The sequence below is a fragment of the Sorex araneus genome, chromosome 9 (assembly GCF_027595985.1).
Source record: "Sorex araneus isolate mSorAra2 chromosome 9, mSorAra2.pri, whole genome shotgun sequence".
Classification (NCBI taxonomy): Eukaryota; Metazoa; Chordata; class Mammalia; order Eulipotyphla; family Soricidae; genus Sorex; species Sorex araneus.
Window position 1 is genome coordinate 329,630 of NC_073310.1, and position 19,237 is coordinate 348,866.

Below are 19,237 nucleotides of genomic sequence, written 5' to 3' on the forward strand. Positions count from 1 at the left end.
TCTCTGGCCTATCCTGCTTTTCTTGTCTTACACCAACACTTTGTACTGGTGCACAAATATAAGTATTCTCTAGCTCAGAATCTCATAAAGTGCACTTAGTTTTTGTTTTTATTTTCGGTTTTTCGGTCACATCTACCTCAATGTTGGGGGTTCACGACTCATTGTGGCTCGGGAGACATTCTATGCCAGGGGTTAAACTTGGGGCTCCAGCTTGCAAAGCATTTACTCTAGCCTTTCTTGCTATTTCCCTGACCCCTATTAATCCTCTTCTGTTTCCAGAGAAACTTTTTATTGGAGGGAGGAGGGGCGAGGGAATTTAGACCACACTCAACACTGATCAGAGGCTATTCCTGGCTGTGCTCAGGAGCCACCCCTGATTATAGTGGTGGGGATTTGAACTGGGATTGGCAGGATATGAGACAAGTATCTCAACTCTGGCACTCTGTCCAGCCAGCATTTGAAATTTTTGGTTTTGATCTGGATTATACTCAGCAGTGCTCACGGGATACTCCTTATAGGGCTCCTGCATGCAAAGCATGTGTGCCAGATATGTAACTGTCTTTCTGGCCATCAAAAGTATTTTAGATAAACATCAACTGCTCCACTGGTTTTGCTTCAGACTCGCTTGCAGCACAGCTTCCTAGTGCTGTTTTCATTTGGGCTAAACTCAGGTATTATTACTGCCCTCCCAAAACTTTTTAGGTTTGATTTGGGACCATACCCAGTGGTGCTCCTGGCTCTGTGCTCAGGAGTCACTCCAGGCAGTGCTCAGGGGCCTATAGGATGCCAGAGAGTGAACTTGGGTCAGCCACGTGCAAGGCAAGTGCCCTAACTGTTACACAATTTCTCCAGCCCAGAACTGGTTCATGTCAGACCACTAGATCCCCATAACTGACTCTGTCAAAATACCCTCTTCCTGGGGATTGTACAACTGGTAGGATGCTTGCCTTGCATGCAGCCAAGCTGGGTTTGACCCCTGGCATCCATATGGTCCTTAAGAGCCAGGAGTGACCCAAAAATAAGACAGCCTCTTCCTATCCTACTATCAGTCCTGCCCCACTTTTCTAACTTCTGAGGTTTAGAAAAGGTCTGTAGACTGGAAAGCAAAGTGGCCAAGCCCAACCCACTTCTTTACCTTATGATATGGGCCAAGAGTCCAGCATTGGCTCCATGTAGGCATAAAGCCCAGCCCCTGGCTTATTTACTGAAACTATTTTAGGGCCAGAAGATAGCTCAAAGGGCTAGAGTTCAATCCCAGATTCAGCCCGACACAGCATATGGTTCCCTAAGCACTGAGCCAGGAATAGCCCCTCAGCACTACAAGGCATGGCCCAAAAGTGAAGTATTTCTAGAAAAGATGCTCAGTCTGCTTTCCAGTCTCCTAAAGGTCTGGTGGCAAATGCCTGGCAAAGGAAGAGAAAGCAATGGGCTGGAGCATGTGCTTTGCATGCAGGTGGACCCAAGTTCACTCCCTACCATCACATGGTTCCTCTGGGAGCAGACCTCCCCAACTAGCCCCCCAAATCTCTACACAAAAACCCCAAATAAAAAGTCACAATTAAACCTTTGAAAAAACAGTAAAATAAAATTTTATTTTATAATTATTTCCAAAGTTGACAACAGAAATAGATCAAATATTCCAGCTAATTGCACTGATTGCACAAAATGCTTATAATCACTTCACAGGAATTACAGTTTTCCGAAGTTAACATTTGGGGTATACATCATGTCAAAGTATCATAATCCAAGTACTGAAGAAGCAAACTTAAGACTGAGCTGCCAGATATTTTAGCAAAACAGGCCCCCTCTGGTTACTAACTCCCGTGTCTCACCTGCCTAGGTGCTTCCAGGTGCTGGAAAGGCCCAGAAAGTGGAGTTCAAATCTAACTGACAGGGCTCCATAATTTTGGAGTGTGAGACTGGTTTTCAAATCAAGAAGCCAGTTGAGTAAAATCTTTGACAAATACTTGAGTTTGACAAAGGGTGTACACAAATAGAATATATAAGTGGAAGCTCAGATATACTACTGCACATCTCTTGCACTGGTGAGCTTTGTCAGTGAGTCTCCAGGTTCATGGCTAGCTGTGACCATGACCTAAGACATTGAATGCAAGGTCCATGAGTGAAGGCCTTTGTCCAATACCCAATACAAGTCTCCTTAAACCCCACAGGCCAGTCCTGGGAGACCTGAAGGTAACAGATGAGATGATCTGAGCTGAATGTTTCCCTTTTCCATCCTGAGCCATCAGTGCTAAAATACACATTAAGTAGTTCTTTTCCACCACCTTGTTCTGGAGAAATGAAATGTATCTAGAATGGCCTGTGAGGAAGACACCACAAGAAAGCTGGGCAATGGGCTGGGGTAGACTGCAGGACCCAGGTAGCCCTCAGGAGCGTGAGATCTTGTCAGGAGGCATGAATCCCGTGTCCCCGAGGGTCCTGAGCGCTACTCGGCCATCAGGCCGAACTACCAAGTGGGTGATGCTGCCGTTGTTGAGGGAAAGGCGGAGCCAGCCTTCAGGAGGGAACTGCAGAGCCCTGAGGAAGAGGAAAAAGGAAGAACATGCCAGAATGAGTTCTCTTTACAATGGGTCCGTAAAAAAAACTACCTTTTCCTCAATGAAAGGGGCTTTGTAGAGGGAGAGCTGTTGCCTAATGCAAATCCCATTCATCAACAAGGGCAAGGCCAGAGCTCAGCCAGGTTTTGGTATAGGATCAACCCTAGATGTGCATGTGAGTCAGAACCACAGCAATTTACAGATAACAGTCCATTTTTCTCCCCATGGCAACATAAGGGCAGGCCAGTGTAACAAAAGCTGCTTTCTAGTAAAGTAATTCATGTTTGTTGGAGAGACTGGCATTACTGCCGCTTCTTTCTACGCTACCAAACAGCCCCTGTGTCTTGGTGCTGGCACACTACCACCACTCTTTGGTTCCTTGTAGCCATCGTTTTCCCCTGTGGACTTCAGAGGCTTCTTCTCAGTCTGATCATGCACTCCTAAACTAACCAGCACAAAGTCTCTTTGTAAGCCACGGTGACTCATTTTTACACAGCACAGAAAGCACCCCAGGCTCACTCTCAAGTGCTCCAAGTAGCAAAAAGTATGACCCACAAAAGCTGGTATTCTGCTGAACAGAAGGAGGTGAGGTCTCATGTAGAAAAGCTGGTTTAAAGGCTGGTGACTATCCTGAGACCTTTCTCCCTTTTTCCCATCCCTTTCTCATATCTCTGGATGGTGCCCCTAGATCCAGCACAATCCTGCTCCCCCACAGCCTCACTGAAAAGTCAGAGGTACAGCACAGGGAGCAAAGGCCCCAGCTCTGGACAGCTGACTATGCTGTGCTACCATTGTCAGACTCATCACACAAGAAAAGCCCCTACCTGCTTAGTACCTGATATTCTAACAGACTTGGGAGAAAAGGGAACTTGTTTAAACAACTAAGCACACGGAAAACCACATCATAGGAGCCGGAGCGATAGCACAGCGGGTAGGGCGTTTGCCTTGCACGCAGCCGACCCGGGTTTGATCCCCGGCATCCCATATGGTCCCCCAAGCACTGCCAGGAGTAATTCCTGAGTGCAAAGCCAGGAGTAACCCCTGAGCATCGCTGGGTGTGACCCAAAATGCAAATAAAAAAGAAAACCACATCATACACAGGGCCCTCTGCCTTGCTGACAACGGTCCTAGAACTTCTCTGGTCTGATGCCAGAAGCAGGGGACATGGGCAGGTCAAAAGGGCATACAAGGAGCATTCAGCATCCAGTGCTGGTTCAGAGACAACAACCCACATAACAAAATTAAGATCCAAAAGTCTAAAATTCATCCAAACACAGTACTATAAGGCTGAAGCTGAGTTTTTGTGTTTTTTTTTTTCTTTTGAACTGGGCAAACCCAGCAGTGCTCAAGGAACCATATATGGTTCTTGGGATCTGAACCAGATTCAGGGCTACTGCAGCCATATTCAAGTGCCTTCCCTCCTATACTCTTCTCTAGCCAGTGAGACTAAGTCAGTTTATACAGAAAGAACCCCAAATAACAAAGGCAAATACAAAATACCATCTGAGAGCCAGAGCAGTAGTACAGTAGGTACTATGTTTGCCTTGCACGAGGCTGACGTGGGATCGATCCCCAGCACTACATATGGGTCCTGAGTCCCACCAGAAGTAAACCCTCTGTATGACTAGGTGTGGCCCAAAAAAAATAAAAATGGCCATTAGGCCTCAAGAATACTTATTGCCCACAGGTACTAAAAATCTGTCAGCCTGAGCCTAAAAGCAAGTATAGGAAATCAGGTGCTTGCCAACCAACCATGATTAGACCTGGACAACATATAAAGTTTTCCAAGTACCACCCAAGTCAGACCTGAACACAGAGAAAGGAATATTGAAAAACTGATAAAACTCAAAAAACTGACCACATACATAAAACATCGAGATGGCCAAAGAAATAGTAGAGTGGGTGAGGCACTGGTCTTATAGGTGGCTGACTCAGGTTCACTCCCTGGTACCACATATGGTCCCCCCAAGCACCAGCAGGCATGATCCCTAAGCACACCAGATGTGGCCCAAACACCAAAATCAAAAACATCAGTCCCCGAAAAATCATGATGAGGGAAGAAGGACAAGGAGCTGTGCCACACTGGCAAGGGCAAAAATGGGTCAGGTGCTTACAAAGACCCTCACCGGCACACTATGTAGCGGATAACATTGGCATGGCAGATGAAGATCTCAAAACTGTCCTCCTGCTGCTTGGCATCCGCCCGATGGATGTAGTTACGGAAGGCAGCCTCGATCCGGGCTCCATCTTCATAATACTGCTGAGGGCAGAAAAAGGAACGGAAGCATGAAGGTGTCCAGAAAACATCAAGTCCAGTCACCAAAGGAACAGAAGAGGGCTAGAAGGGGAAAGGGAGACACTAACACAATTGTGGACGAGTTCTTACCACTGCCTCTGGCTTCCAGTGAGACACAGGTGGGTCCGGCTCAATGGGGGCACCTTCCCTCAGCAAGTCTGTGCTAACCCTGCTGACACCTGCAAGAAGCAAAGTCACCCTCCTCACCACCCACCTCTCCCCATTCTTTCAGTATTATGCCTAGGGCCCAGAACTGAGAGCCTGCTCACTCCCACCCTACTGAGGGACTTGCTCACCTGGAAGGTGTTTGCTGATGATATCAGTGGTTTCTATTGCGCGGGTCATAGAGGAATGGACAATTTTATTAAACTTCAATCCCAAGCTTGCAAGTCGAAGACCAGTTAGTTCAGCTTGTTCCCGCCCTTGAATATGGAATACATCAGAGAATCACATGTAACTAGCCAGAATCTCTAGTTTAATTCACAAATACTTCAGTCCTTACCAAGTACAAGGCAGGCCCTCCTAAGGCTTGGGCTGAACTGGGGGACAAGGCATTCAACAGGTAGACGTAACTTCACCATTAATTAGCACCACAGGGAAGAACATTAACAGTGACCAAGACTGAGGACTCCGGAAATTCGGAGGGATCCTGTTTCCTACCTCAAGGCCTCTCACATCTTTCCTTCTCAACTCTGTCAAGACTGTGTCAACTTGGAGAGCCAATGAATGGTCAATCTTAACAATAGTCAGAGATAAAAACCAATGACCTTGGTGAGAATAGGCACAAACAGATGCAAAGGCAAAAACTTAAATGCAGTAACTTTTTACTTCTCTGCCACAGAGCTTAACACTACTGTAACCATACTAAACTCTTAAAAAGATAAGTACTCAGGGCTAGAGAGAGTATAATGGAAAAGGCACTTGCCTTGCAAGTGCCTAAGCCTGGTTTAATCCCTAGTACCTCCCCATGGTCCCTTGAGCCACACTAGGCATGGTCCCTGAGCACAGAGCCAGGAGTAAGGCCTGAGCACCACCAGATGTGGCCCCAAAACAAAGAAAAGACAAATACATTATTCATATATATATATATATATATATATATAATCTCAGAATATAGATGAAAACACCACTAAAGTACTAGTTTTGGGGCATTTCAGGGGGCCAAAGATATAGTACAGCAGGTAAGGTGTTTGCCTTGCATACAGCCACCCAGGTTCAATCCCTAGCATCCCATGTTGTATCTTGAGCTTGCCAGAAATGATTCCAGAATTTTTTTTTTTTTTTTTGCTTTTTGGGTCACATCCAGAGACGCTCAGGAGTCACTACTCCTGGCTCTGCACTCAGGAATTACCCCTGGCCATGCTCAGGGGACCATATGGGATGCTAGGAATCGAACCCGGGTCAGCCGCATGCAAGGCAAACGCCCTAACCGCTGTGCTATCACTCCAGCCCCTGACTCCAGGATTTTGAAACAGTAGTAACCTCTGAGCATTGCCAGGTATGAACCAAAACCCAAAAATTAATAAAACTACCTCAGACCATCTTAGATTTTCTTTCCTAGAAACTTCTCCCATGGATACACTTGCACACAGGCAAAGACCAAGGCAGAGGGCCATTCTGTAGCACTGCACAAGCAACACTGCAGCAGAAATGATAGATATGCTCTCTCTAGATCCACCAACTCCAAAGCTGAATCTAGACCCACAGATCTGCAAATTAAAGTCAAGTAAAATGTATCTTCCCCTCCAGACAAGGAAAGCACCCTTGGGATATTCCTTGAGCCAAACGTGCAAGCAAGAGCCTAAATAGTATTTTTCAAAATTAAGGACATGTTAAGAGATTATGAGGGTGGAGAGATGGAATAGGGGGAAAGGCTCTTGCTTTGCATGCAGCTGACCCAAGTTTGATCCCTAACACTGCATATAATCCTCTGAGACCTGCCAGGAATGACCCAAGTACAGAGCCAGAAGTTAGCCCTGACCTCTGCTGACTGTGATCCAACACACCCTCTCACTTAAAAATTTCATCTGTGTCAGGCCAGAAGGAGGCTCAGTGGGTTGGGCAGTACCTGGTACTTGGCATGCAGGAAGTCCAGGTTTGATTCCCAGCTCCACAGGATCCTCTAAGCAACACCCTGACAGAGAGGGGACTTGCCCAAGAACTTCCAGAAATGGATCAAAAACAAAAGTTTGTCTGTCAGGCTGCTATTACTCCCAGAGCCTGAGAGGAGGCGAACCTGCAATCCTGAGTCCCTCAGCCACATACCCAGGGGTGTCAGAGTGCGGTCCTTTTCCTGGGAGGCCTCCACATGGTATTGGGAGTGCCTGATGAGGAAGATGTGCCGAGTAGCCTTGGCTTTGTAGTGGTCAAGCCTGGATGGCAGCTCCTCCTCTCCCGACTCCAAGCTCCTCTTCCGAAGGTTGACCAGGGACAGTGGTTCTCGCCTGATGTTAAAGTATGAAACAGTATGTGTACTCTGTCATCCTGGAATCTTTCTGCCAAGACGATCCTTTGTGTGTTAGCAAACAGCTTGGGTGAAGTCCCCCCACACTCTGCTACCACCCTGGAAAGGCCAGCCCCAACATACACCTTCCACCCCAAGGGCTGAACACCAACCTGTTAGGGCAACTTGTAGTCACAAAGTCGAGGGATTGAGCAACAGTACACACAGTCAACCTGGGTTCTATCCCAGGAACCTAATATGGTCCCCTGAACCCACCAGGAGTGATCCCTGAGTGTAGAGCCAGGAGTAAGTCCTGAGCACCGCTGGGTGTGTCCCAAAAGCAATAATAATAATTTTTTAAGATTAAAAATGCTGGGGCTGAAAAGATAACACATGGTAGGGCACTTGCCTTGGAAGCAGCAGACCCAGGTTCAATCCTGACACCCCATATGACCAGCTGAGCCCACCAGGAGTTAAGCCCTGATCACCAGAGAGCTGGGGATCCACGCATGAAAAACCTGCACTTTGGCCCTTTGAGCCCTTTCCCTGGTCAAAACAGGCACATTTTAGATATCTGGGGCGAGGGACAGAAGCTACCACACCGGAGATCAAGGAAGAGTGTGCCTCTTCATCACAGAAGTCTGTCGTGTGGCACTGCAGGCAGAGCAGCTAGGTGGAGCGGAGCAGGGACAGCCAGGGAAAGGCCGGTCCGGTGGCCCTTGTAAGTTTCATGTCTGCCGTTGCAGCAGGGCGCAGGAAAGAGGGAAAGACTGCGTCTCCCGGCCGAAGGAGAACGAGGGGCAGAGACATTCTGCGGGGGGCAGTGGCTCTGGCCACGCAAACCTGGTGCCAGGTGCCAGCCTGTGGGAGCGTCGGCCGCGCCAGGCTCGGCGGCACAGACAAGGGTTCCGTCCGCAGAGCCAGGCCTGGGAGCGAACAGCGGCCCCGCAGCTCGCAGCTCCGCCACCTACCGAACGCAAGCCGGCGCTTCCATCTCAGAACCGGCTTCCTCCCCCCCTTGGCGTCTGGACCCCGCTCGGGTTCTAAATGTAAGCACGATTCCGACGGAAGCGTTTTTCCCAGCACGGGAGCCGCCTTCCAAGGGCCGGATAACGACGCCCACGCAGGGGCGCCCCCGCTCTCCGGGGATGGAGGGAGGGAAGCAGGGGCAGCCCCGCGCACGCGGCCCCGAGGGGCTGCCGCTCCGAGCCCCCGCGCGGCCGGACCGCGAAAGCCGGCGCCCCCGCCGCCCCCGCCGCGCACCTGTCCCAGTTGGGGTCCCAGACGCCCGGCCGGGGGCGCGCGGGTCCCGGCCCCGCCGACAGCTCGGTCCCGCGCGGCTCCGCGTCGCTACCCCCGCGGGGCTTGCCCACCGCCACGGCCGAGAAGAGCACCGCGGCCGAGCCCCCGGCCAGGCCGCAGGCGGCCAGCTGCAGCGCCTGCCGGAACGCCATGCCGCCCGCTCCCGCCCGCCCGCGCAGCGCCCGACGCCGACGGCGCGCCGCGAGGGACACGCCGGGCACTTCCGGCCTCCGCGGCGCGCCGGGATCCCGCCTCCCGCCGGGCGGAGTTGGGGCGGGGCCGGGGATGGGGCGGGGCCGGGGCGAGGGGCGGGGCGGGGCAGAGCGCGGGCGAGGCCGGGGGCGGGGGCGGGGGCGAGGCCGGGGGCGGGGGCGGGGGCGCGGGGCGGGGGCGCGGGGCCGGGGCGCGGGCGCAGGGCTGGAGGCGCGGCCCCGGCCGGCTGCTTGTGCGGGTATCGGGGTCGCTGCCTGGACGCTACCGCTCCGCCTGCGGCCGGGGGCCAGGGGCCCAGGCGTGCACAGCTCGGCAAGAGCAAGACGTCCCTGAGCCCCGGGAGTCTAGCGGGTAAGGCGCTTCCCTGGCACGTGGCCAATCCAATGTGGTCATCCAATGTGGTCTCCGAGCGAGCACCACGGGGAATGACTCCTGAATGCACAGCCAGGCTGAGCCAGCCCTGAGCCCCGGGTGTGGCCCCCCGAAAAGAAAAAATTTAAACCAAAACATGCATACAACATAACTCCACAGCCCTACCAGTGTGTCAGAGTCAGTGTTTTCCTTGACCGCCCCCCGCCATCTCACTGCCATGGCAAACTGAATTCTGTAGGGCAGTTGGTTTGTTTTTTTTTTTTTTTTTTTTGCTTTTTGGGTCACACTCGCGATGCACAGGGGTCACTCCTGGCTCTGCACTCAGGAATCACCCCTGGCGGTGCTCAGGGGGCCATATGGGATGCTGGGAATCGAACCCGGGTCGACCCCGTGCAAGGCAAACGCCCTACCCGCTGTGCTGTTGCTCCAGCCCCCATGTAGGGCAATTCTTAGATTCTGTAAGCATGGTCGGTGTCTCGCACACATGTCTCGCACCCACAGACTTGTCTCCAAGGGTTTTTCTACCCTGGAGAAACCCTGTTCTCTTTGAACTCACTCCCTCTTTTGTTTTTTGGTCTTGGGCCACACCCGGTGATGCTTAGAAATTACGCCTGGGAAAATGAAAATCAGCACATAGAACAGGTAAACAGCTGAAAGGCTAACAAACCAGCCAGCCTCTCAGAGGCAAGACCCTTTTCCGTGGCTAGTCATTAGTATTGTGGTAATTTATAATTTTTGGGAAGTTAAAAAATCTGCCCTCAACCTACACAGTTCCAAAGCAGCAATATTAATAAGAAAGTAAAGTCTGGGGCCAGCGAGAAAGTACAGGGGGTAGAGCACTTGCCTTGCATGGGGCCAACCCAGGTTCAATCCCAGGCATCCCATATGGTTCCCTGAGCACCACCAGGAATAATTTCTGGGTGCAGAGCCTGGAGTAAGCCCTGAGCATTGCCAGGTATGGCCCAAAACAAACCACTCCCCTCAAAAATGAGTAAAATCACAACAATTTCAGTGGAAAAACTTCATCATGTTTTATTGTGATCCTAACTTACTCCTAAACTTTAGGCAACAAGTGAAATCATCTCTCCTAAATTTCTAGGGCAGCACACTGAAGTCAATTACTGCCTTTTTAAAGAATACATCATTCAGTTGTTAGGTTTGTTTCTTCATCCAACACAGTCAAGCATCTTGAATCACATGATTTAGAGTGAGAATAGGCCATCTGGGCTGTCTGCAACTCTCACTCTGGGAGGGGCCATTCCATCCAGACCCATGCCAGCAGTGCCACCTCTTCACGTCACCTTCACTTCTCCAGAGAGGCCAGGTAGGCATACCAGAACAGAGCCACAAGGTTTGCAAAAAGTACGCGGAACTGCAAAGAAACAGACAGACAGACCTGAGTCCCCAGTAGGCAGTAATCCTCCAAGAAGGAGTTCATTCAGTTATCTAGTCACCCCAAAAGACTTTACCCTTTACCCTTTACCCAGCACTTTGCTAGGCCTCCAGTAACAGAGATTAGGACAGAGTCCCTGTTTACACAAGCTAGTATGAAAGCAAAAATGTTCCTCACAGCCCATCATCAAACATTTTAGGTCCTGGCTGAGCCATTCCCCTCATGGCAATCATGAGTAGGGCTCATGTCCTACTGCAGCCTAAAAGAGTCGCCTTCCAACCTGTACTATGTCCTCAAACATTGGGAAGGGTTCCACCTGCCAGTCTCCCCAAGGCAAACTCCACTTGCTCTCATTCTTGGGGGTTGTCTTTTCCACAGTCCATTTCTGACTCAGCCTGGCAGACTCAGCTAGTAACAAAACTTCCTCTTACCTCTAGGGAGAAGGGCCTCTGACAGATCTTCTGCTATTCCCCCAACCCCCGCTTCTCTTAGGACATGGTCAGTCCCACACACAGCCCAACAACTCACAAAACTCAGCTTCTCCTGGCTTGAATCTTTTACATACTGCCTCCTCTATCATTTCTTCCAATGTTTCAACAACTTCTAGAGAGAATTTTCTAGACTTATGGCATTTTTTTTTCAACTTTTCCATCTATTCCTGATTCTCAGCAATTTGGTTTCAGCCTCACTGATGTCACTGTGAAAGCCAAAGAAACAGACCAATGCTTTTTTGTTAATGGTTTTTGGGTCACACCTGGCAGTGTTCAAGGCTTATTCCTGGTTCTGAGCTCAGGGACCATATGGGATGCCTGGAATTGAACCCGGATCAGTTGTACAGAAGGCAAGAGCCTTACCCACTGTACCATCTCTCCAGCCCCCTAACTGAGTTTTACTTCACTTCAACTCCCTAGTTGCTCTATCTGCCATGGTTATGTCACTACCTTCTCGTGGTCTGTGCATCACCCCCTTTTCCTACTCTCTCTTCTCTATAGAGGTAATAGACACTGCCTTCATAAACTATTTCCTGCTTTACTTTGTTTTGGGGAGAGTGTGTGGGAGGCCTGATACGGTGGTGCTCAGGGATAGTTTTGGGTCTAAACTTAGTGTACCTATGGGGTGATGGGTGGGAAGGATGAACTTTTAACAGAGCAGGCCTGAGCTACCTTCCAGGCCTAGGTAGTATCTTGTGTTTTGTAAGGGTTCGCACCCTTACCTAGCTGATCCCATCCAGTATCCCCAACACCAGCAAGAAAGCTCAGGGCTGGAGTGCAAACTCTGCATATGCAGGATACCTAGGTTTTAAGCCAACACCTCCTGCTCTCCTGATCACTGCCAGGAGTGAGCAGAGCCAAGAAGCCCTCCCACCGAATGTCCCCCTCCTCCCCAAAAAACACCAGCTCCCCAGTTCAGGCTGCTTGCAAAGAAGCTGTGCCAAAACTCTCTTTCCTTTGGAAAGGAGCCGGGTTCTTGGGCTTGTGCCCATAGGTGGGCCTCAAACATGGTTTGTGCACTGCTACCTGCAGAGTGCAGGGTATACTGGTCCCACAAAAGACTCCTAGGCTGCTGGACACAGCCACAGCCTTCTGGTGCTTTAACAGATCAAGGCTTGAGCCCTTCTTTTTTTTTTTTTTTTGGCTACACCTGGTAATGCTCAGGGGTAATTCCTAGTTCTGCACTCAGAAATTATTCCTGGTGGTGCTTGGGAGGACCATATGAGATGCCGGGGATTGAACCTGGGTCAGCTGCATGCAAGGCAAGCACCCTACCTGCTGTACTATTGCTCTGGCCCTACACTTGAACACTTGTAGTAAATCTCTAAGCCCGGCAACGGCCCAGGAATCCTGACAGACTGTTAATTCTATAACCCAGAATTCTTAACTGTGAACTATGGTGGGCATATACAGCTGGGGCTCTGATCACCTTTGTGTGGCAGGCTCTGGCCTGCTCTATTCCCCGTGGGCTTCAAGTCCCAGATGGACGGATCAGCTGTTCCACCAGCAGGCCCAGAGTGGGCATTTGGGAGAAAGCACCACTGGCTATGGGGAGGAGGTGTGGGCATCCCAGGGGCACAGTGCATGTTCTTACCTGCAAAGGCACATAGTTGATGTTGATGAACTGCATTGGGGTCCAGACACGCCAATTCATCTGCAGTGCAGGCCAGAACCCCGTTTTTGTCCGTGCAGCAAAGGCAGCTGCATCTTTGCCCTAAGAAAAGGAAAATGCAAGCACTGAATCTTGAGGCCAAGGTGCTGAGGTGATTCTTCTAAGGTGACATTGTTCTGTATACATGTGGGCAGCATACCACATTTCCCAAGTGCTGTGCAGCTCTATACACCTCGCCTCCGGATGGAACATCAGAGACGCGCCCACGATATCCCTCCCAGTGCTGACATGACAGCAGATCTATGCACCAGCCCCTGGTGCCAGAACTGTGGGTTATGGGTCTGGATTCTTTCCAGAATGACCTACAAACTGCATTTTCCCCCTAACCTGACAGGACATGTTTGCTGATATGTTTTATAGTTGTCAGGAATGAAAAGGAGTCTTTTTCAGGTTTGGTTTTTGGGCCATTAGTCCCTGAGGGGGATACTATAGGGTGCTGGAGATTTGAACCCCGGTCAGTCATGTAAGAGGCAAGCGCCCTTCCAACTACTATTTCCTCCAGCCTGATTTTTTTTTTTTTTTTTTTTGCTTTTTGAGTCACACCCAGCAATGGTCAGGGCTTATTCCTGGTTCTGCACTTAATTCTCAAGGAGTAATTCTCAAGGTGGTGCTCAGGGGACCAAATGGGATGCCAGGGATTTAATCCAGGTCAACTGCATGTAAGGCAAATGCCCTACCCAGTGTACCATCGCTCTAGCCCCCGTTTCTTTTTAAAATGTGGGCCCCAACTGATTGTTTCTAGGTATAATCTGGAAGGGTAAAAGTATAGATATCTTAAAAAATAAGGAAGGGCAGCTGAAGCAATAGTACCCCTGTATTGGCTCTCTAGCCCCAGGAACCAATTTTACTGAAATACAGGTATCAAAATATTCAGAAAGGGGCTGGAGTAATAGCACAGCGGGTAGGGTGTTTGCCTTACACGCGGCCGACCTGGGTTCGATTCCCATCATCCCATATGGTCCCCTGAGCACTGCCAGGAGTAATTCTATCAGGGCAGGAGTAATTCTTTCAGTAATTTTATCTGTAATTCTATCATTAATTCTATCAGTAATTTTATCAGGGCAGCTCCTTCTCAACACTGAGCTCCATTAGTTCTTTCCTGATCTTCTGAAGAATGAAGCCACTACCATACCAGCTACTCTATTCCCCCGAAGAGCCAGGAGTAACCCCTGTACATCGCCCGGTATGACCCAAAAAAGAAAAAAGAAAAACAAAATTCAGAAAATAACTTTATGATGGACAAGTACATTTGCTTCTTAAAACATTTAGTGATTTACTGTAAGCACAAGTGATATCCTGGAACTCTTTAAGAACTAACATGAAATCGCAGCATCTATAATTTCTATTGATGACCAACAGGAACTGCTACTTCTCCAGTGGTTTGCTCCCACCATTCATACAAGAAAATAGAAAAATTTAATTTGAGTACAGTGCCAAGGGCTGGAGCGATAGCACAGCAGGTAGGGCGTTTGCCTTGCACATGGTCAACCCAGGTTTGATTCCTCCATCCCTCTCAGAGAGACCGGCAAGCTACCGAGAGTATCCCGCCTGCACGGCAGAGCCTGGCAAGCTACCCATGGTGTATTCGATATGCCAAAAACTGTAACAAGTCTCACAATGGAGATGTTACTGGCGCCCACTCAAGCAAACTGATGAACAACCGGACAACAGTGCTATATACTACAGTGCCAAGACCACAGATCCTCTGAATCCCACCCCCAGATGCCTTGCAACCCCAGGTGCAAAATGAAGAGCAGTTGTAGGTGCCATAGCAGAAACCAACCTCCAGGAAGTTCATGACGAAGAAGAACACTAGCAGGAAGGCCGGTGCAAAGACCAGGCGGTCTAAGAGGAGCCTCTTGACCCCTGCCAAGGGGACCTCAGGAGGGATCCAGTGCTCCAGGAAGAGGTAGAAGAAGTGACTCAGCGGCCCTGTGAAGAAGAACCTGAGGCCCCCATGGGGTGAAAAGGACCACCCTTGTCTGGCCCAGGTCCTAAAGCCTGTCTCCCTGGAGACCCGCAGCACCGACCACAGGTCTTAATGGTTATTCTCTGACTGTTTCAAACCTATGTAATTGCTTTTTTGTATTAAGGCCATCTCTTAGAGCAATTGTAGGCTGACAACGCATTTGAGAGGGAGGCAGAGTCCCTGTTGACCCCCTGCCTCTGCCCATGCATAGCCTCCTGCATTACCCACATTATAAATACGTGGTTGCTTAAAGAATGTGTCCTCCTGGATCAGAGCTAATCTAAACTCCCTTGTGTGGTCCAGTTTTAGCTGCTAAAATGAGCACATCAAGCATCTTATAACTCTGACAGATCAGACTTGTTCCTGCTGGGATTCTTCTTAATTTTATCAGGGCAGCTCCTTCTCAACACTGAGCTCCATGAGTTCTTTCCTGATCTTCTGAAGAATGAACCCACTACCATCCCAGCTACTCTATTCCGGCATTTTTGTTCTCTTTATGGCATTTTATATAGCATGTCATCTCTGCTTTTTAGTTCTGTGCTGCCCTTTCTTTGTACCCAGAAAATAAAATCTGACAGGACAGAGTTCTATTTCAATAGTGGTAGTGCCAAGTTCAGAGAATTCTCTTAGAAATAAACAAGTGGCAGCACCCTGGTGCTAGCTGAAGCTACTTAGGAGATAATTGGCAGGGGTAGAAGCAGGTCTGTGGGTGCTTCTTTTTAAAGTGTGTAGAGTACTTGGGAGAGGGCTGAGCCCAAAAGGGCTGCAGCTCCACAGGTACAGCAGGAGCTTAACCTTCCCACCTTTGCCACTGAACATCTTTACACTGTAATTCTAGGCTGTCAATCCCACTCTGCCAAACAATGTTGGGTTACAAGAGGATTCTCAGTGGGAGAGCTGGGATTAGGGAAGATCTTAAATGTGATTTGATACCACCCCCATCTATGGGGGACATGGCTTTATATTTGTGAATTTCCAATTGGAAAGAAAAATACCACTCTTGTCAAAAATGACAACAAAATGATCATCTATACAAATACTGTTGTTGTCTACATAGGTCAGGGTACATTTAACAGGTAAAACATCTGAATCTTTGTACTTTTTTTTAAAAAGGGGGCCACTCCCAGAACTGCTGGGTGATGGGTGATCACCTGGTGTTTGGGCTAGAACTCAGGGCCTCCCATATGCCAGGCATGTGCTTTGCCACTTGAGCTAACTCCCTGGCCAGATCTTTTGTCATTTAAAAGTGGTTCAATGCAGGGGGGGCGGGGAGGAGGCTGGAGTGGTAGCACAGCAGACAGGGGGTAGGGCATTTGCCTTGCACAGGGCGGGCCCGGGTTCGGTTCCCAGCATCCTATATGGTCCCCTGAGCACAGCCAGGAGTAATTTCCTGAGTGCAGAGCCAGGAGTAATCCCAGTGCATCGCCAGGTGTGACCCAGAAAAGAAGCAAAAAAAAGTGGTTCAATGGGGCCAGAGTGATAGTACATCAGGTAGGGCATTTCCTTACATCTCTGGCATCCCATATAGTCCCCCAAGCAATGCTAGGAGTAATTCCTGAGCATCGCTGGGTGTGACCCGAAAAGAAAAAAATATATAGTGGTTCAGTAAGTAGGATTAGCTTAGTTTGGGGGACTACACTCAAGAGTTGCTCAGGAGGGGCTGAAGAGATGGCACAGTGAGTAGGGCCTTGCACTCGGCCAACCCAGGTTCGATTCCCAGCATCCCATATGGTCCCCTGAGCACTGCCAGGAGTGGTTCCTGAGTGCAAAGCCAGGAGTAACCCCTGTGCATTGCCAGGTGTGACCCAAAAAGCAAAAAAAAAAAAAAGAGTTGCTCAGGAGTTCCTCCTAGCATGTTGCTTGAGGATCACTCTTGATAGTGCTCAGGATCACAGAGTACTAGGGATAAACTGGGGTCATCTGTACACAGAGCATGCTCACCAGTATACTGCAGGATTCCTAAATATTTTATTTCTAGATGTTTATACATGCCTTCATTACTTTTCTCTTTCAAGGTCTGAGTCATGGTAAGTTTGGTAAAACTGTTCTTAGGACTCTCAGGCCAACCATCTCCACACAGTTAACAAAAACCCATGTAAACTATAGGTGTGCCTGATACTAAACACAGCTCTAGACTCTACTACATCCCACATTTACTTCAATAACTGATAAAACATTTTTCCAAGTTAGATTCCATAAACTTGGTCTTGGCCCCCTTTGTTGCATTTAACCTCTTTATCAAATATGACTTCTTTATCAAACTCACCCATAAATGGCATATCTGAGAGGCCCACTGACATCTAGCTTTTGAGAGAAGTTTTCTTTCTTCCGTTTCTTCTCAATCATTTGGGCCAGGAAGTTCCCAAGTGCAGACAAAATGCCACTGTAGACAGAAAGGGAATCAAAGGACAATAGCAAAATCCTGAGGACTTAACATGGATGAATTAATATGACTATCTTGAGACCAGGCTAGGAATAAGTGAGCCTCAGTAGCCTCAGTGAAGCACCTGGTATCAGAAGGTAGACAGAATTAAGTATTGGGCTGGAGCAACAGTGCAGTGGGTAGGGTGCTTATTTTACACATAGACAACAGGTTCGATCCCCAGTACCATTTGATTCCTCTAGCGCCACTAGGAGATATCCCTGAGTGCAGAGCCAGGAGTAAGCCCTGAGCACCACTCAGTGTGGCCACACACGCCCCAAAGGAGAATTATTGGCTGGCTGACTATAGCAATATCATGACATTAGCATAGGTGAGTCCACAGGTGGGAGTGTGGAGCTATGTGACTACGAAAGGCAACTACAGATAACCTCCTGAACTCTTCTGTATTTGACTGTGGTGGTGGACATGCAGAAAACCAGTTGTGATGAAATAGCACAGAACCCAACACACCATAAAGACACACACCTATACACATAAGCACTTTTGCATGAATACAAGGATACCAGGGGAAATCTGGAGAGGATTGATGAGTTGTATGCAAGTCAAGTGTCCAGAATGTGCTACTACTATATTTTTTGACAATGTCCTCTCTGGGGAAATGACACAGTATACTAGGAACCTCTCTGAGTGTCTTTTTATAACTGTACATGAAATTACAATTATTGCAATAAAACATTTGTGAAAAAGCGGAGACTGGTTCAGTTGCTCCAGGTTGCTTTCTACTCTTTAGACTAATGAAAAGCACCCAATTTTTTTAGTACAGGTGAAAGGACTGCTTTGTGGGGGAGGGGTGCGGGGGGGTGTCACACAACTGAAGATTGTGAGGGTGGGACACGGTGACATGCTGGGGTGCTGGGTATAGAACCCACGCCTCGGACAGGCAGAGCAGAAGTGCCGGACCTGCCCTCACGGCCACGCTCGAGCCCAGCAGAATCTCAGGCACTCCCTTCCCAGGGTTTTTTGTTTTTCTGAGTTTGGGCAACCCTGGACTCGGGGCTCAGGCGTGAGAGGGCAGGCCGCGGTCACTGCGTGTCCAGCAAGTCTCCCACCGACCTGCTCCTCCCACCCGCCCCTTTGACCCCACACAGCCTCCACGCAGGGGGCTCTGGCCGCAACCTCCCTGCACACGGTCGCCCCGACCCCCCCTTCCCGCGCGGAACGCTCGTCTCGTCCGCCCCGCGCCCCCGCCTGGCCGGGCCGCCTCTCCACCCCGCGCCCGGGGCCCTCGCGTCCCTTCGCCGACCTGGTGGCCGCCTTGGTGAGCACCGGGTAGAGCCGCAGGAGCAGCAGGTACTGGGCGAGCGCCCGGCGCGGGAGCTCCCGGAGCGGGGCGACCCGCAGCCTCGACGCCGCAGGGGCCATGGCTGTCCTCGCGCTGGGCCGGCCCGAGCTGCCCACCCCTCCCGGGGCCGGCGGGGCGCGGGGCGGGGACGACCTGACATTTCCCGCCCCCTCGGCAGCACTCGGGGACGCGGCTGCCGGAGCCGGCCGAGCGCGCCGCGCGAGCGGGCGCACTTTCGCCCGAGTCCCTAGGGAGCCGCCGCCCCTCAGGCTCCCGCGGCGATTGGAGCGGGGTGGGGCGGGGCGGGGCGCGGCCGTACCAGGGCCCTGATTGGCCCGCGGGCGCTTCCGGGATCCCGCGAGAGCTGGCGGAGCGCGCCAAATTTCTGCTGGAGGCCGGCGCCGCGGCTGCAGAGGAGGATGGTGCTGAGGAACAGCGGACGGCGCTACGCGGAGCCGCCCGCGGACGGCGAGGCCAGCCGGTGAGCGCGCCCGCGGGCCGCGCCTCTCCCGCGCGGGCCTGAGGAGCCCCGGTGACGCCTGGCCCGTGGCCCTGACGGGAGTCCCGGGTCCCCGCTCACCTCCCGCCCTCGCGTCCCGAGGCCGCCGGCCCGTGCGGAAGGACGCGCCTCGCGCCTCTGCGCCAGCCCTCGCCCGCGGTGGTCTGTCGCAGGGGCGGGAGAGAGCACTGGAGGTCTTGGCCTGCGGCTGCTGGGCCAACCTGGGGTTCACCAGCATCATTTGTGAGGCCTGGGCATTGCCGGGTGTGGCCCAAACCGACCCCTCCTCCCAAAGCCCCATCTT

The 19,237-nt window shown here is 50.7% G+C and overlaps 3 protein-coding genes across 4 annotated transcripts in view; 1 reads left to right on the top strand and 2 right to left on the bottom strand.

The window, feature by feature from the left end:
• Positions 1–1,572: 1,572 nt before the first annotated feature.
• PGAM5 (PGAM family member 5, mitochondrial serine/threonine protein phosphatase) lies at positions 1,573–8,791 on the bottom strand. 2 transcript variants are annotated; one of them, XM_004611014.2, is made up of 6 exons: positions 8,561–8,791; positions 7,120–7,298; positions 5,151–5,276; positions 4,945–5,033; positions 4,685–4,815; positions 1,573–2,538 (listed from the first exon to the last, which is right to left on the bottom strand). In XM_004611014.2, the coding sequence occupies exons 1-6, from the start codon at positions 8,749–8,751 to the stop codon at positions 2,388–2,390; spliced, it is 867 nt and encodes a 288-aa protein (XP_004611071.1). In that variant the 5' UTR covers positions 8,752–8,791; the 3' UTR covers positions 1,573–2,387. The 2 variants fall into 2 exon arrangements, with proteins under 2 accessions (XP_004611071.1, XP_004611070.1); XM_004611013.2 differs by having other exon boundaries at positions 4,685–4,818.
• A 1,411-nt stretch (positions 8,792–10,202) lies between these two features.
• Positions 10,203–18,704, bottom strand: PXMP2 (peroxisomal membrane protein 2). The gene is made up of 5 exons (XM_004611112.2): positions 18,396–18,704; positions 16,976–17,092; positions 14,524–14,686; positions 12,663–12,782; positions 10,203–10,556 (listed from the first exon to the last, which is right to left on the bottom strand). The coding sequence occupies exons 1-5, from the start codon at positions 18,512–18,514 to the stop codon at positions 10,488–10,490; spliced, it is 588 nt and encodes a 195-aa protein (XP_004611169.1). The 5' UTR covers positions 18,515–18,704; the 3' UTR covers positions 10,203–10,487.
• A 102-nt stretch (positions 18,705–18,806) lies between these two features.
• The window catches only part of POLE (DNA polymerase epsilon, catalytic subunit), a 57,817-nt gene continuing 57,386 nt past the window's right edge, over positions 18,807–19,237 (top strand). Inside the window, exon 1 of the mRNA XM_055147040.1 lies at positions 18,807–18,915. Coding sequence (XP_055003015.1) covers positions 18,854–18,915 — 62 coding nt within the window. The 5' untranslated portion in view covers positions 18,807–18,853. The remainder of the gene's footprint in view (positions 18,916–19,237) is intronic.

Excerpts from the sequence above, each read along its gene's own strand:
- PGAM5 (XM_004611013.2), bottom strand. The coding sequence starts at position 8,751 with ATGGCGTTCCGGCAGGCGCTGCAGCTGGCCGCCTGCGGCCTGGCCGGG. Across the intron at positions 4,819-4,944 it reads ACTGGAAGCCAGAGGCAGTG|CAGTATTATGAAGATGGAGC; the intron begins GTAAGAACTCGT and ends TTCTGCCCTCAG. Across the intron at positions 2,539-4,684 it reads ATCCGCTACATAGTGTGCCG|GGCTCTGCAGTTCCCTCCTG; the intron begins GTGAGGGTCTTT and ends CCTCTTCCTCAG.
- PXMP2 (XM_004611112.2), bottom strand. The coding sequence starts at position 18,514 with ATGGCCCCTGCGGCGTCGAGGCTGCGGGTCGCCCCGCTCCGGGAGCTC. Across the intron at positions 17,093-18,395 it reads CTCACCAAGGCGGCCACCAG|TGGCATTTTGTCTGCACTTG; the intron begins GTCGGCGAAGGG and ends TTCTGTCTACAG. Across the intron at positions 10,557-12,662 it reads TCAACTATGTGCCTTTGCAG|TTCCGCGTACTTTTTGCAAA; the intron begins GTAAGAACATGC and ends GTTTCTTTGCAG.